An 18,125-nucleotide genomic window follows, 5' to 3' on the forward strand; every position below is an offset into this window, starting at 1 on the left:
TTGTGTTCAGTTCTGGGCACCATGTTATGGGAAAGATGGTGTCAAGCTGGAATGGGTATGGAGAAGATTTTTACGAGGACGTTGCCAGGAATCGAAGGTGTGAGCTATAGGGACATAGGATGAACAGGCTGGTATTCTATTCCTTGGAGCGCAGGAGGATGAGGGGTGAACTTATAGAGGTGTATATAACCATGAGGCATAGGTCGGGTAGATGCACGGTGCAGAGGTATCGAGGACCAGAGAAACAGTTAGACAGGTACATGGACCGGACAGGTTTGGAGGGATTTGGGCTAAATACAGGCAGGTGGGACTAGTGAAACTGGGACATGTTAGCCGGTGTGGACAAGTTGGGACACAATGTCTGTCTTCACACTGACTCTATGCTGAGTTACTCCAGCACTGTGTGTCAGTGTGCATCTGTGTTATTGAACAGGGCCACCTCGATACACATCTAGTGTATATGGTGTAATAAATAAATATTCAAAGCCAGCGGATGTACAGCCGGGAAACAACGCGAGGACACGAAAACGAAAGTAATTCATCTCTGCAAGATGGTGGCGGGGAAGGGTGCGGGCTGCGGCCGGACGGGGGATGTCTTGGGGCTGAGGGGCTGCTGCTCCTCTCCGGGAACCCGGCTGCCCGCCCTGGTACTGGCGCTGGTGCTGGCGTGGCTGCTACCCGCGGCAGGTAACGGCCAATGCCCACCCCCTCTCTCTCTTTCTCTCTCCCCCTCTCCCTCTCCCTCTCCACCTCCCTCCGTCACTCTCTCTCTCTCCCTCAAACACTCTTTTCCCTGCAAGTTGCACTTTCCAATCAATCTTAAAAAGTCTATGGCATGTAATTATTCTTTGCAATGCTGACAATGTGATGGCTCTTTGCAGAGTGCAGTCCTTGCAGTTACAAATGTGAACTTTGAAGCTCAAAGAGCCGCGCCCAAAAACGTTGTCCAGAAAAGTTTTGCGGGTTATGTAATGTAATGTAATTATCGTTTGATTTGTTTTTGCTGAGTAGATATATTTTGTGAAGGAGTGGAGATATTTTACACGTGTGAAAGAATACAAAAAGATCTAAGAACTACAAAAACAGGGCGATCTGTCACGAGTTACTCCAGTATTTTGCGTCAGTTTTCGACCTAGTTGACACCAAAGGAGGGGATACAACCCAAAACGTCACCCAAAACTTCTCTCCAGAGATGCTGCCTGTCCCGCTGAGTTAATCCAGCTTTTTTTATTTACAGTGTAAACCAGCATCTGCAGTTCCTTCCGACAAATCTCTGGAGACCATGGATGGGTGATGTTTTGGGTTGGGACCCTTCTTCAGACTAGTGGGGGGTGGAGAGAATGCTGAAAGAGACGAGACAAAGCAAATGGTTAGTCAAAGGCCAGAGATGAAAAGACAGAAGGTGTGAGACAAGTTGAGGTGGGGCAGAGGGGAGGGGTGGGGGAGAATTGGTTACTTAAAATTGAAGAATTCAATGTTCATGTGACGTGCTGTTTCTCTTTTGGATCAACTCGTCCATGCCGACCGTGATGCCCTATCTACTCTAGTCCCAATTGTCTGCGTTTGGACTATATCGCTCTAAACCTTACTTATCATAGAAACATAGAAAATAGGTGCAGGAGTAGGCCATTCGGCCCTTCGAGCCTGCACCACCATTCAATATGATCATGGCTGATCATCCAACTCAGTATTCTGTACCTGCCTTCCCTCCATACCCCCTGATCCCCTTTAGCCACAAGGGCCACATCTAACTCCCTCTTAAATATAGCCAATTAACTGGCCTCAACTACATTCTGTGGCAGAGAATTCCACAGATTCACCACTCTCTGTGTGAAAAATGTTTTTCTTAACTTGGTGCTAAAAAACTTCCCCCTTATCCTTAAACTGTGACCCCTTGTTCTGGACTTCCCCAACATCGGGAACAATCTTCCTGCATCTAGCCTGGCCACCCCCTTCCTGAAGAGCATTAGTCACCCATTTGTGCTTCCCTGACAGTATTGCAGCCTTTGCAGTCAGTATATCCTGTTTCAGTTCCACATTTGCAATGACAGTTTAGTTTTTTTGTTTAGTTTAGAGATATAGCGTGGAAGCAGGCTCTTTAGCCCACCGAGTCTGCACCGACCAGTGATCCCTGCACACTAACACTACCCGACTACACAATTTTACATTTACACCAAGCCAATTAACCTGTACGTCTTTGGAGTGTGGGAGGAAACCGGAGCTTCCGGGAAAAAACCCACGCAGGTCACGGGGAGAACGTACAGCCAAGCACTCATAATCAGGATGGAACCCAGGTCTCTGACACTGTAAAGCAGTAGCTCTGCTGCTATGCCACCGTGCTGCCCAGATTTGAAAGGATTTCATAAGGGTAGGAGCAGTCTTTCGGCACATCAAGTCTACCCCACCATTCAATCATGGCTGATCTAACTCGCCCCCTCAACCCCATTCTCCTGCCATCTTCCCATAACTCTGACACCCGTACTAATCAATCTATCTCTTCCGTAAAATATCCCTGATTTCCTTGAATTGTTAGTATTTTTGAAGCATGAACACAGTTGCAATATTAGAAACACAGTGAGTGGTCTAGTTTGCACATGGAAAATCTCACAAAGACCATGAGATCATGGAGAGGAAATTAGTTGTCACTGATGTTGATTACGTCTTAACTAGTTGGTAGATGTAGGGGCCCTCTTTAATAGTGATGAGTGATTTTGTATGTTCATTGTAGAATGTTGAGGGGTTAGTGTTGGTATTTGTGATCAGGCACTTCAGTAACCTACCAGATAATTAGGTGATGCTTAAACTCAAGGAAACAGGCCCACTGAGTCTGCATCGACCAGCGATCCTCGCACATTATCATTATCCTACACACACTAGGGACAATTTACATTTACACCAAACCAATTCACCTACAAACCTGTACGTCTTTGAAGTGTGGGAGGAAACCAAAGATCTCGGAGAAAACCTGAGCAGGTCACGGGAAGAATGTACAAACTGGGAGTTTTTTTGTAAACCAGCATCTGCAGTTCCTTGAGTATACATTGACATTGCCGAAGTAGATTGTTCAAAAGCTTCAAGTTCCTATGAATAAGTCTCACCAGCAATTTTTCCTGGACCATTCACATTGTCGGTTTGGCCAAGAAAGCCAACCACGCCTTCACTTCCTAAGAAGGAATTGGAAGTTGGGATGCATCACAGCCAGGTTTAGGAACAACTCTATCCAAGACCGCCAGAAATTGCAGAGAACCGTGGACGTAGCCGCGACCATCATGCAAACCAACCTAAGATAGACACAAAATGCTGGAGTAACTCAGAGAGACAGGCAGCATTACTGTATAGAAGAAACGTTTCGGGTCGAGACCCTTCTTCAGACTCATGTAATCATGTATAGTCTTTTGTTCTCCCGCACTCGCAACAAGGGCAGAGTTCCCCTAGTCCTCACCTTTCACCCCACCAGCCGTCACATACAACAAATAATCCTACGTCATTTTCGCCACCTCCAACGTGACCCCACCACTCGCCACATCTTCCCATCTCCCCCCATGTCTGCCTTCCGCAAAGACCGCTCCCTCCGCAACTCCCTTGTCAATTCTTCCCTTCCCTCCCGTACCACCCCCTCCCCAGGCACTTTCCGTTGCAACCGTAAGAAATGCAACACCTGTCCCTTTACCTCCCCCCTCGACTCCATTCAAGGACCCAAGCAGTCGTTCCAGGTGCGACAGAGGTTCACCTGTATCTCCTCCAATCTCATCTACTGCATCCGCTGCTCTAGATGTCAGCTGATCTACATCGGTGAGACTAAGCGGTGGTTGGGCGATCGTTTCGCCGAACACCTCCGCTCGGTCCGCAAGAACCTACCTGACCTTCCGGTGGCTCAGCACTTCAACTCCCCCTCCCATTCCCAATCCGACCTCTCGGTCCTGGGTCTCCTCCATTGCCAGAGTGAGCAACACCGGAAATTGGAGGAACAGCACCTCATATTCCGCTTGGGGAGCCTGCATCTGGCAGGCATGAACATTGAATTCTCCCAATTTTGTTAGCCCTTGCTGTCTCCTCCCCTTCCTTAGCCCTCGAGCTGTCTCCTCCCATCCCCCAACCCTCGGGCTCCTCCTCCTCCTTTTTCCTTCCTTCTCCCCGCCACCCCCTATCAGTCTGAAGTAGGGTTTCGGCCCGAAACGTTACCTATTTCCTTCGCTCCATAGATGCTGCTGCACCCGCTGAGTTTCTCCAGCATTTTTGTGTACCTTCGATTTTCCAACATCTGCAGTTCCTTCTTGAACACGTATAGTCTTTTATTGACTGGATAGCACGCAAACAAATATCTTTTCATTGTACCTCGGTACACGGGATAATAATAAACTAAACTGAACTTCATGTTTTTGATTTCCATTTAGATTCGTTGGATATGAACATTTTTGCCAGTCCGATGGAGGTACATTTGAACGAATCGGTTTTGTTGGAATGTAAATTTACTGGGTTTAAAGCACCGCTTGACTTGACAAATGTAGGTGTGCAGTGGTTCGGACCAGGCATGGAAGAAATCTATGTTTTTCAAATGGGAGAACATAGGCGCAAGAAACCTGGCACAGAAATATCCGACATTGAACTGTCTAAAGGAGATGCTTCACTACTGCTTAATAATGTCCAATTGGCCGACGAAGGGAATTATATTTGTGTTGTGTTTGTCACTCCCGAAAAGGCACAAAAGAGTTCGGAACTGCGAGTTTTAGGTAAAACACCGTCAACATTACCCGGGATGATCTGCACTGTTATTACTGAATCTTGGTGGTTAAAATGGCTTTCACCAATTGGCCTTCATTGGCCAGCGTATTGAATATAGAAGTTTGGAGGTCATGTTGCAGTTATATAAGACGTTGGTGAGGCTGTATTTAGAGTATTGTGTTCAGTTCTGGGCACCATGCTGTAGGAAAGATGTTGTAAAACTGGAAAGGGTACAGAGAAGATTTACAAGGATGTTGCCAGGATTCGAGGGTCTGGGCTACAGGGAGAGGTTGAGCAGCCTGGGACTCTATTCTTGCAGCGCAGGAGGATGAGGGGTGATCTTATGGAGGTGTATAAAATTATGAGAGGAATAGATCGGGTAGACACACAGAGTCTCTTGCCCAGAGCAGGGGGATCGAGGACCAGAGGACATGGGTTTTAAGGTGAATTGGCCCTCTGTAAATCACCTCTAGTGTGTCGAGAGTGGATGAGAAAGAAAGGATAACAGAACTAGTGTGAACGGGTGATTGATGATTGACGTGGACTTAATGGACGTAAGGCCGAATTCAATGCTGATTCTCAAATAAAATTGCGAATGCAAAACTGTATAAAGAGTGACCACGTCAAAAGTATTTTAGTGTTCTCATTAATATATCCGACATATACTTAGCTGAATAATGTGGCAATCTAAATCTGCACGTCGTCAAAGGCACTAAATTATAGGAAAGGAATGGTCGGCATGGACTCGATGGGCTGAAGGGCCTGTTTCCAAGCAGTATCAATCTATTAATCAAAAATCAACGTTAATTGACTTTTGAGGGTAAGGGAAATCTATTTTTATTAGGGCAAGAGTTGAAGGAAGGAAAGTGGTCCATTTTGTATTAGCCCATCAATAGGTTAATATAGGACACATAGGTTTAAAGTGAGAGAGGAGAGAGGAAATATTTAATAGGAACCAGAGGAGCAACTTTTTCACAGAGGAGGTGGTGAGTGTATGGAACAAGCTGCCTAACGAGGTAGTTGAGGCAGGTACTATAACAACATTTAAAAGACATTTGTACATGGATAAACTATCCGAAGGAGATGCTTCACTTCATCTTAATAATGTCCAATTGGACAACGAAGGGCATTATACTTGCGTTGTGTTTGTCACTCCTGAAAAGGCACAAAAGAGTTCGGAACTGCGAGTTTTAGGTAAAACACCGTCAACATTACCTGGGGTGATCTGCACTGTTATTACTGGAGGTAGACAAAAATGATGGAGAAACTCAGCGGGTGCAACAGCATCTATGGAGCGAAGGAAATAGGCAACGTTTCGGGCTGAAACCCTTCTTCAGACTAATGTAGGGTGGGGCGGGGGCGGGGAGAAGAAAGGAGAAAGGAAGAGGAGGAGCCAGAGGGCTGAGGGAGAGCTGAGAAGGGGAGAAGACAGCAAGGGCTACCGGAAATTGGAGAATTCAATGTTCATGCTGTTAGGGTGCAGGCTGCCCAAGCGGAATATGAGGTGCTGTTCCTCCAATTTCCGGTGGTCCTCACTCTAGCCATGGAGGAGGCCCAGGACATAAAGGTCAGGTTGGGAATGGGAGGGGGAGTTGAAGTGCTGAGCCACCGGGAGGTCAGGTTGGTTAATGTGGACCGAGCGGAGGTGTTCGGTGAAACGATCGCCAAGCCTGGCTTGGTCTCACCGATGTAGATCAGCTGACATCGAGAGCAGCGGATGCAATAGATGAGGTTGGAGGAGATGCAGGTGAACCTCTGTGACTGCTTGGGTCCTTGAATGGAGTTGAGGGGGGAATGACTGCTTGGGTCCTTGAATGGAGTTGAGGGGGGAGGTAAAGCGACAAGTGTAGCATCTCTTGCGTGTGCAAGGGAAAGTGCCCGGGGAGCGGGTGGTGCGGGAGGGAAGGGAAGAATTGACCAGGGTGTTACGGAGGGAACGTTCTTTGCGGAAAGCAGACGGGGGGGGAGATGGGAAGATGTGGCGAGTGGTGGGGTCACGTTGGAGGTGGCGAAACTGACGGAGGACTATTTGTTGTATGTGACGGCTGGTGAGGTGAAAGGTGAGGACTAGGGGGACTCTGCCCTTGTTGCGATTGGGGGGATGAGGAGAGTTACGGGGCATTGTAGAGACCCTGGTGCGAGCCTCATCTATAGTAGGGGAGGGGAGGGTAGAGCCTCATCTATAGTAGGGGAGGAAAACCCCCGTTCCCTGAAGAATGAGGACATTTTTGATGCCCTGGTGTGGAACACCTCATCCTGGGAGCAGATGCGGCGTAGACGAATTGGAACTCGGTCCGCATTAACCAACCTGATATCCCTGTGGCTCAGCACTTCAACTCCCCCTCCCATTCCGTATCCGACCTCTCTGTCCTGGGCCTCCTCCATGGCCAGAGTGCGCACCACCGGAAATTGGAGGAGCAGCACCTCATATTCCGCTTGGGCAGTCTGCATCCTAACGGCATGAACATTGAATTCTCCAATTTCCGGGAGCCCTTGCTGTCTCCTCCCCTTCTTAGCTTTCCCTCAGCCCTCTGGCTCCGCCTCTTCCTTTCTCCTTTCTTCTCCCTCCCCCCCCCCCCCCTCCCTACATCAATCTGAAGAAGGGTTTCGGACCGAAACGTTGCCTATTTCCTTTGCTCCATAGATGCTGCTGCACCCGCTGAGCTTCTCCAGCACTTTTGTCTACCTTCGATTTTCTAGCATCTGCAGTTCCTTCTTTAAACCAGTTATTACTGGATCTTGATGGTAAAAATGGCTTTCACCAATTGGCCTTCATCGGCCTGCGTATTGAATATAGAATTTTGGAGGTCATGTTGCAGTTATATAGGACGTTGGTGAGGTTGTATTTAGAGTATTGTGTTCATTTCTGGGCACCATGCCAGTTTCCACGCTGCATGTCTAAAGTCTAAACTAGTGTAGATGGGGCACTTTGGTAATTGTGGGCAAATTGGGCTGAAGGGTCTGCTTCTGTGCTGTATGACAGTGGCCCTTAGACAAGAGTCTTATAATGTGACTTAGATATTTCTGGTAATACACTGCATGGCAACTAACCCGAGGTTGCACTTGTCTTTAATACAGCTCAGCCGAAGCTGCATTTATCCACACAACACGTTACCATCGAGACTGGTGCGGAGAAGCTGGTGACGTGTGATGCTACGGGATTTTACCCTGAGGCACATAACATCTACTGGGAAAAAGTATCCAAGGCTAAGACTGAGAAACTAAGCCACGATATCTTCACCACACGTCCAGTTCGTAATCCGGATAAAACCTTTAATGTCTCCAGTGCAATGAGAATTGAACCAACTCTAGTTGATAATGGCAATGTGTACAAGTGTGTCGTGGAGCATAAATCATATACTGACCCTCTCTCGCTCGAGTTGAAACTCACAGTCAAAGGTATGTTACATCCTTTGGAAAAGTATGGATTAGTTTGTTATTGCCAAATCTACCGAGGTACAGTTCAAAGCTTTGTTTGTGTGCTCTCGAGTCCAGAAAAGATTAGTTTAGTTTAGTTTATTGTGTGAAAAGTGAAAAGCTTTTGTTTGCATGTTATCGTGTCACAGAAACATCGAAAAGTAGGTGCAAGAGTTGGCCATTCGGCCATTCGAGCCAGCATGATCATGGCTGATCATCTAAAATCGGTACCCCGTTCCTGCTTTTTCCGCATATCCCTCGATTCCTTTAGCCCTAAGAGCTAAATCTAACTCTCTTGAAAACATCCAGTGAATTGGCCTCCACTGCCTTCTGTGGCAGAGAATTCCACTGATTCACAACTCTTTGAGTGAAGAAGTTTTTCCTCAACTTAGTTCTAAATGATCTACCCCTTATTCTTAAACTGTGACCCCTGGTTCTGGACTCCCCAACATCGGGAACATTTTACCTGCATCTAGTCTGTCCAATCCTTTAAGAATTTAAGAACCCCACTCATCCTTCTAAAGTCCAGAAAAGATTAGTTTGGTTTAGTTTATTATCACGTGTACCAAAGTGCAGTGAAAAGCTTGAGTTGTATGCTAACCAGTCATCTCCCCCCATGTCTGCCTTCCACAAAGACCGCTCCCTCCGCAACTCCCTTGTCAATTCTTCCCTTCCCTCCCGTACCACCCCCTCCCCGGGCACTTCCGTTGCAATCGCAAGAAATGCAACACCTGTCCCTTCACCTCCCCCCTCGACTCCATTCAAGGACCCAAGCAGTCGTTCCAGGTGCGACAAAGGTTCACCTGTATCTCCTCCAACCTCATCTACTGCATCCGCTGCTCTAGATGTCAACTGATTTACATCGGTGAGACTAAGCGGAGGTTGGGCGATCGTTTCGCCGAACACCTCCGCTCAGTCCGCAATAACCTACCTGAACTCCCGGTGGCTCAGCACTTCAACTCCTCCTCCCATTCCCAATCCGACCTCTCTGTCCTTGGTCTCCTCCATTGCCAGAGTGAGCAACACCGGAAATTGGAGGAACAGCACCTCATATTCCGCCTGGGTTGCTTACGGATGGCATGAACATTGAATTCTCCCAATTTTGCTAGCCCTTGCTGTCTCCTCCCCTTCCTTAACCCTCGAGCTGTCTCCTCCCATCCCCCCGCCCTCGGGCTCCTCCTCCTCCCTTTTTCCTTCCTTCTACCCCCCACCCCCCATCAGTCTGAAGAAGGGTTTCGGCCCGAAACGTCGCCTATTTCCTTCGCTCCATAGATGCTGCTGAGGAAGTATAAGGAAGTATTGGTGTGCTTTCTTGGCCTTAGCTTCAATGTGGCTCGTGCAGGACAAATTTATTTTGTTATTTATTCATAGGAACTTGGAGATATTTTACAGCGTACTTTATTAAAATGTTTCCAATAATATATATGAAAATATTTGTGTGTGCTTAATACATATCCTTCACTGAGATGTGCAGTGCTTTAACTGGGGTTTATCCTTTGACCAAGATAAGAACGGGAGGATTTAAGATGAGAGGGGAGAGTTATTAGAAACTTGAGAATAACTTTTTCAGAAAGAGATGGTGGGTATATGGAAGGAGCTGCCAGGGGAGGTAGTTGAGGCAACATTTAAAATACATTTGGAGAGGTTAGAAGGATATGGGGTAAATAAGGACAGGTGTCATGAGTCAAAAGTCAAGTCAAGAGAGTTTATTGTCATGTGTCCCAGATAGGACGATGAAATCCCCCACCCCGCCCCCTTCCACCAACATTTCTCCCTCCATGTTACATTTCACTCCTCCCCTTCTCTCCTTATCTGACATATTTTGTCTCCTTATCACCTCTAGACTTTTGTCCACCCATCCTCAAATCAGTAAAAATCCCTCCTCACCTACCACTTTGTCCAACCCCCATTTTCTTATCATCTTTTCCCCACTACAATCAGACTGAAGGAAGGTCCAGACCCGAAACATCACCTATCCATGTTCTCCAGAGAAGCTGTGAGTTACTCCAGCACTCTGTGTTCTACACAACATTTTGGCATCTGTAGTTCCTCGTGTCGCCTCTTTAAAATCCTGTCCGCGTCTATTGTTATTTACTATTGGCAAAAATGAAGGAGTCTGCAAATAAAGAAGGTTATTTCATGTGGCGTGGTGTTTGTGAATATGCTGATTCTTAGTGTTTTACATTCCAGAACCTGTGGAATATTCGTCAACAGGGGCTATTCTTGGAGTTTTATTTGCTGCAATTATTCTATGCGCACTAATTGCCTTTGGACTCTATGTTTGCCTCGTGAAATACAGACCAGGTAATATGACAAATGGAGAATGTTCCTCAATGCATTGTAATTGTCTGCCTCGAGTTATAGCAGCTACAGCACGGAAACAGGCCATTCAGCCCACCACATCCACGCCGACCATCGAGTACTCGTATACATAAATATCATTTCATTCAGCCCACTTTCCCATGAGCTCGTACCTGATCCTACCATATTCCTCGCACACAAGCAGAAAGTTACAGGGCACAATTAACCAAACTTTTTGGGGTGCAGGAGGAAACCAAAACACCCAACATGGGGAACATGCAAACTCCACATAGACAACATCGGAGGTTAGCATTGAACCCCGCCTGTGTGCTGTGTAAAGTACTGGAGTTGTGTGGCTTTTGTGATTCTTTGAATGCTTCTTGTTACATTTTCCCAACATGGAGGGCTGGTGATCTTTTAGTTTCAACCACAGATGACCCTGTGATGATTGTATACCCATATAGACGGCAGCCAGGCTTGGAGCTTCTCTTTGAATGGCCCACTGGGCATAACTTGTTTCAGTTATAATTTCAGAGATACAGTGTGGAAACAGGCCCTTCCGCGCCGACCACTGATCGCCCCATATACTAGTTCTATCCTTCTCACTTGGGTCAATGTACAGAAGCCGATTAACCCACAAACCTATACGTCTGTGGAAACTGGGAGAAAACCCACGCAGTCACAGGGAGAACGTATAAACTTCGTACAGACAGCACCCGACGTCAGGAGTGCTGAGGAAGAGGATTTCTTGGAATGTATGCGGGATAGTTTTCTAAACCAACATGTAGAGGAACCAACGAGAGAGCAGGCTATTCTAGACTGGGCATTGAGTAATGAGGAAGGGTTAGTTAGCAGTCTTGTTGTGCGTGGCCCCTTGGCAAGAGTGACCATAATATGGTTGAGTTCTTCATTAGGATGGAGAGTGACATAATTAATTCAGAAACAAGGGTTCTGAACTTAAAGAAAGGTAACTTTGAGGGTATGAGATGTGAATTGGCCAAGACTGGCAATTGATTCTTAAAGGGTTGATGGTGGATATGCAATGGAAGGCATTTAAAGACTGCATGGATGAACTACAACAATTGTTCATCCCAGTTTGGGAAAATAATAAATCAGGGAAGGTAGTGTATCCATGGATAACAACGGAAATCAGGGATAGTATCAAAGCAAAAGATGAAGCATACAAATTAGCCAGAAAAAGCAGCCTACCAGAGGACTGGGAGAGATTCAGAGTCCAGCAGAGGAGGACAAAGGGCTTAATTAGGAAAGGGAAAATAGATTATGAAAGAAAACTGGCAGGGAACATAAAAACTGACTGCAAAAGTTTGTATAGATACAGTGGCTTGCAAAAGTATTCATACCCCTTGAACTTTTCCACATTTTGTCACGTTACAACCACAAACGTAAATGTATTTTATTGGGATTTTATGTGATAGACCAACACAAAGTGGTGCATAATTGTGAAGTGGAAGGAAAATGATACATAGTTCTCAAATTTTTTTACAAATAAAAAACTGAAAAGTGTGGCGTGCAAAAGTATTCAGCTCCCCTGAGTCAATACTTTGTAGAACCACCTTTCGCTGCAATTACAGCTGCAAGTCTTTTGGGGTATGTCTCTACCAGCTTTGCACGTCTAGTGACTGAAATTTTTGCCCATTCTTCTTTGCAAAATAGCTCAAGCTCAGTCAGATTGGATGGAGCGTCTGTGAACAGCAATTTTCAAGTCTTGCCAGAGATTCTCAATTGGATTTAGGTCTGGACTTTGACTGGGCCATTCTAACACATGAATATGCTTTGATCTAAACCATTCCATTGTAGCTCTGGCTGTATGTCTAGGGTCGTTGTCCTGCTGGAAGGTGAATATCCGCCCCAGTCACAAGTCTTTTGCAGACTCTAACAGGTTTTCTTCCAAGATTGCCCTGTATTTGGCTCCATCCATCCTCCCAGCTTCCCTGTCCCTGCTGAAGAAAAGCATCCCCACAGCATGATGCTGCCACCACCATGTTTCACAGTGTGGATGGTGTGTTCAGGGTGATGTGCAGTGTTAGTTTTCCGCCACACATAGCGTTTTGCATTTAAGCCAAAAACTTCAATTTTGGTCTCATCTGACCAGAGCACCTTCCTCCACATGTTTGCTGTGTCCCCCACATGGCTTGTGGCAAACTGCAAACTGGACTTCTTATGGCTTTTTTTCGACAATGGCTTTCTTCTTGCCACTCTTCCATAAAGGCCCGATTTGTGGAGTGCACGACTAATAGTTGTCCTGTGGACAGATTCTCCCACCTGAGCTGTGGATCTCTGCAGCTCCTCCAGAGTTACCATGTTGGCTGCTTCTCTGATCAATGCTCTCCTTGCTCGGCCTGTCAGTTTAGGTGGACGGCCATGTCTTGGTAGGTTTGCAGTTGTGCCATACTCTTTCCATTTTCAGATGATGGATTGAACAGTGCTCCGTGAGATGTTCAAAGCTTGGGATATTTTTTTATAACCTAACCCTGCTTTAAATTTCACCACAACTTTATCCCTGACCTGTCTGGTGTGTTCCTTGGGCTTCATGATGCTGTTTGTTCACTAATGTTCTCTAACAAACCTCTGAGGCCTTCACAGAACAGCTGTATTTATACTGAGATTAGATTACACACAAGTGGACTCTATTTACTAATTAGGTAACTTCTGAAGGCAATTGGTTGCACTGGATTTTATTTAGGGGTATCAGAGTACTTTTGAATACTTTTGCACGCCACACTTTTCAGTTTTTTATTTGTATTTGTAAAAAAAATTGAAAACCATGTATCATTTCCTTCCACTTCACAATTATGCGCCACTTTGTGTTGGTCTATCACATAAAATCCCAATAAAATACATTTACGTTTGTGGTTTTAACATGACAAAATGTGGAAAAGGTCAAGGGGTATGAATACTTTTGCAAGCCACTGTATGTGAAGAGAAAAAGATTAGTTAAAACAAATGTAGGTCCCTTGCAGTCAGAAACAGGTGAATTGATCATGGGGAACAAGGACATGGCAGACCAATTGAATAACTACTTTGGTTCTGTCTTCATTAAGGAAGACATAAATAATCAGCCGGAAATAGCAGGGGACCGGGGGTCAAATGAGATGGAGGAACTGAGTGAAATCTAGGTTAGCCGGGAAGTGGTGTTAGGTAAATTGAATGGATTAAAGGCCGATAAATCCCCAGGGCCAGATAGGCTGCATCCCAGAGTACTTAAGGAAGTAGCCCCAGAAATAGTGGATGCATTAGTGATAATTTTTCAAAACTCTTTAGATTCTGTAGTAGTTCCTGAGGATTGGAGGGTAGCTAATGTAACCCCACTTTTTAAAAAGGGAGGGAGAGAGAAAACAGGGAAATACAGACCAGTTAGTCTAACATCGGTAGTGGGGAAACTGCTAGTCAGTTATTAAAGATGGGATAGCAGCACATTTGGAAAGTGGTGAAATAATTGGACAAATTCAGCATGGATTTATGAAAGGTAAATCATGTCTGACGAATCTTATAGAATGGATAAGGGAGAACCAGTGGATGTGTTATATCTGGACTTTCAGAAGGCTTTCGACAAGGTCCCACATAAGAGATTAGTATACAAACTTAAAGCACACGGTATTGGGGGTTCAGTATTGATGTGGATAGAGAACTGGCTGGCAGACAGGAAGCAGAGTAGGAGTAAACGGGTCATTTTCAGAATGGCAGGCAGTGACTAGTGGGGTACCGCAAGGCTCAGTGCTGGGACCCCAGCTATTTACAATATATATTAATGATTTGGACGAAGGAATTGAATGCATCATCTCCATGTTTGCGGATGACACAAAGCTGGGGGGCAGTGTTAGGTGTGAGGAGGATGCTAGGAGGCTGCAAGGTGACTTGGATAGGCTGGGTGAGTGGGCAAATGCATGGCAGATGCAGTATAATGTGGATAAATGTGAGGTTATCCACTTTGCAGGCAAGAACAAGAAAGTAGACTATTATCTGAATGGTGGCCGATTTGGAATAGGGGAGATGCAACGAGACCTGGGTGTCATGGTACACCAGTCATTGAAAGTAGGCATGCAGGTGCAGCAGGCAGTGAAGAAAGCGAATGGTATGTTAGCATTCATCGCAAAAGGATTTGAGTATAGGAGCAGGGAGGTTCTACTGCAGTTGTACAGGGTCTCGGTGAGACAACACCTGGAGTTTGCGTACAGTTTTGGTCTCCTAATCTGAGGGAAGACATTCTTGCCATAGAGGGAGTACAGAGAAGGTTCACCAGACTGATTACTGGGATGTCAGGACTTTCATATGAAGAAAGACTGGATAGACTCGGCTTGTACTCGCTAGAATTTAGAAGATTGAGGGGGGATCTTATAGAAACTTACAAAATTCTTAAGGGGTTGGACAGGCTAGATGCAGGAAGATTGTTCCCGATGTTGGGGAAGTCTAAAACAAGGGGTCACAGTTTAAGGATAAGGGGGAAATATTTTAAGACCGAGATGAGAAAAACATTTTTCACACAGTGAGTGGTGAATCTCTGGAACTCTCTGCCACAGAAGGTAGTTGAGGCCAGTTCATTGGCTATATTTAAGAGGGAGTTAGATGTGGCCCTTGTGGCTAAAGGTATCAGGGGGTATGGAGAGAAGGCAGGTACGGGATACTGAGTTGGATGATCAGTCATGATCATATTGAATGGCAGTGCAGGCTGGAAGGGCCGAATGGCCTACTCCTACTCCTACTCCTACTCCTGCACCTATTGTCTATGTTTCTATGTCAGGATTGAACTCGGGTGTCTGGTGGTGTGAAGTAGCAGTTTTGGTGCCAACTCTCGGACACCTCCTCCTACTTATCCCTGGACCATGAACCCATCTACAAGCACCAGGCCACTATCTCTAGCACCATCACTGACTTCATAACTCCCGCTCCCTGCCCCCCCCCCCGAGCCTCTAACCTCATCATTCCCCAGCCCGGCACGGTCCGATTTTACCTTCTCCCCAAAATCCACAAGCCTGACTGTCCTGGTAGACCCATTGTCTCTGCCTGAGTGCCTACCAAACTTATTTCCACATACCTCGACTCCATCCTATCCCCCCCCCCCCGGTTAATTCCCTCCCTACCTATGTTCAAGACAGCTCAGGCACTCTCCGTCGTCTCCGCGCATTCCTTTCTCTAGGCCCCCATCCTCTCATCTTCACCATGGACGTCCAGTCACTCTACACCTCCATCCCCCACCAGGATGGTCTCAAAGCCGTTTCTTCCTCGACCGGAGAACCAACCAATCCCCGTCCACTGATACTCTCCTCCGCCTGGCGGAGCTGGTCCTTACCCTTAATAACTTTTCGTTTGACACCTCTAATTTACTCCAAATACAAGGCGTAGCTATGGGCACGCGCATGGGCCCCAGCTATGCCTGCTTCTTTGTAGGGTACGTCGAACAATCCTTGTTTGAGACGTATCATGGCCCCATCCCCGACCTCTACCTCCGCTACATCGACAATTGCTTTCGTGCCACCTCCTGCACCCACATGCAACTCACTACTTCATCAACTTTGCCACTAACTTCCATCCGGCACTCATTTACCGACACTTCCCTACCATTTCTTGACCTCACTATCTCCGTCGCAGGTGATAGACTTTTGACCTACATGCATTATAAACCCACTGACTCCCATGGCTATCTAGACTACACTTCTTCCCACCCAGCGTCCTGTAAGGACTCCAGCCCCCTACTCCCAATTCCTCCGTCTACACCGCATCTGCTCCCAGGATGAGGTGTTCCACACCAGGGCATCGGAAATTCTTCAGGGAACGGGGGTTCCCCTTTTCTACTATAGATGAGGCTCGCACCAGGGTCTCTTCAATACCCCGTAACACTGCTCTCACTCCCCATCCCCCCACTCATAACAAGGGCAGAGTCCCCCTAGTCCTCACCTTTCACCCCACCAGCCGTCACATACAACAAATAGTCCTCCGTCAGTTTCGCCACCTCCAACGTGACCCCACCACTCGCCACATCTTCCCATCTCCCCCCCTGTCTGCCTTTCGCAAAGACCGCTCCCTCCACAACTCCCTGGTCAATTCTTCCCTTCCCTCCCGCACCACCCCCTCCCCGGGCACTTTCCCTTGCAACTGCAGGAAATGTTACACGTGTCGCGTCACCTCCCCCCTTGACTCCATTCAAGGACCCAAGCAGTCGTTCCAGGTGCGACAGAGGTTCACCTGCATCTCCTCCAACCTCAGCTATTGCATCCGCTGCTCTAGATGTCAGCTGATCTACATCGGTGAGACCAAGCGCAGGCTTGGTGATCGCTTCGCCCAACACCTCCGCTCGGTTCGCATCAACCAACCTGATCTCGCGGTGGCTCAGCACTTCAACTCCCCCTCCCATTCCGAATCTGACCTTTCTGTCCTGGGCCTCCTCCATGGCCAGAGGCATGCACCACTGGAAATTGGAGGAGCAGCACCTAATATTCCGCTTGGGCAGTCTGCATCCTAACGGCATGAACATTGAATTCTCCAATTTCCGGGAGCCCTTGCTGTCTTCTTCCCTTCTCAGCTCTCCCTCAGCCCTCGGGCTCCTCCTCTTCCTTTCTTCTTCCCACCCCCCCCCCCCCCCCCCCCCCCCCATCCTGCATCAGTCTGAAGAAGGGTTTCGGCCCAAAACCTTTCCTTTTTCCTTTGCTCCACAGATGCTGCCTCACCCGCTGAGTTTCTCCTGCACTTTTGTCTACCAAGGAACTGCAGATGCTGGTTTACACTGAAGATAGACACAAAATGTTGGAGTTACTCAGCGGGTCAGGCAGCTTCTCTGGAGAAAAGGAATAGGCGACGTTTTAGGTCGAGACCCTTCTTCAGACCTTTGTATCTTCAGAAAGTACATTTAGATTGCCAAGTTTTAATTACCTGCTTTGTTTTGACTAGTTCCTCCAAAGATCACTGGACCCAATGGACATCAAACCATGCAACATCTTGAAAAAGAAATGGCCACTTGGTGGGTTTGTCCATTCCGACCTCGTGAAATTATAATTCACTTATACCTAAAGAGGAAGGGGGATCAGGTGAGAAATACTATTTTAGATTGGGACAGCAGAAAATCTACTGAAAACAGAAATGGAATGATCAACGGAGAGGGTCGTAATGAAGCGAGTATTCTTATGAATTCAAATTGTGTTGATGCATCTTTTACACCATTGGATCCCAAATATGACACTAATGCAGATGGGATTTCCAGTGTGATGATCAATGTGGAAATATATCCAGATGTTAACAAGGATGCAGGGGCTGAATTAACCATTGAAGTTCAACATAAATCACTGAAACAGCCGATATCAAAGACTTTGATACTGGATGTTAAAGGAGGTAAAGTATAAATGTTTTCTTTAATCATTAATGTCTATATATTGTGATTTCATTCTGAATGTCTTCAGAGTCATAGAGTATACAGCGTAGAAACAGGCCCTTCAGCCCAACTTGCCCAAGCCGACCAACATGTCATTCAGTCTGGACACTTTGTCCCATCTGCCTGCGTTTGGTCCATATCCCTCTAAACCTGTTCTATCCATGTACCTGCCTAAATATTTCTTAAAAATTGTGATAGTACCTACCTCAACTATCTCGTCTGGCAGCTTGTTCCATACACTCACCACCTTTGTATGAAAAGGTTACCCCTCAGATTCCGATAAAATCTTTCCACCCTCCTCATC

The 18,125-nt window shown here is 46.6% G+C and overlaps 1 protein-coding gene across 3 annotated transcripts in view; it reads left to right on the top strand.

Annotated features, from left to right (window-relative positions):
• Nucleotides 1–18,125, top strand: part of LOC116984368 — a 116,695-nt gene that overhangs the window by 63,132 nt on the left and 35,438 nt on the right. For all 3 annotated transcript variants that reach the window (XM_033038524.1, XM_033038525.1, XM_033038526.1), the window contains exons 4-7: nt 4,395–4,730; nt 7,801–8,121; nt 10,330–10,443; nt 17,344–17,781. In XM_033038524.1, coding sequence (XP_032894415.1) covers nt 4,395–4,730; nt 7,801–8,121; nt 10,330–10,443; nt 17,344–17,781 — 1,209 coding nt within the window. The remainder of the gene's footprint in view (nt 1–4,394; nt 4,731–7,800; nt 8,122–10,329; nt 10,444–17,343; nt 17,782–18,125) is intronic.

The sequence above is a fragment of the Amblyraja radiata genome, chromosome 20 (genome assembly GCF_010909765.2).
Source record: "Amblyraja radiata isolate CabotCenter1 chromosome 20, sAmbRad1.1.pri, whole genome shotgun sequence".
Taxonomy (NCBI): domain Eukaryota; kingdom Metazoa; phylum Chordata; class Chondrichthyes; order Rajiformes; family Rajidae; genus Amblyraja; species Amblyraja radiata.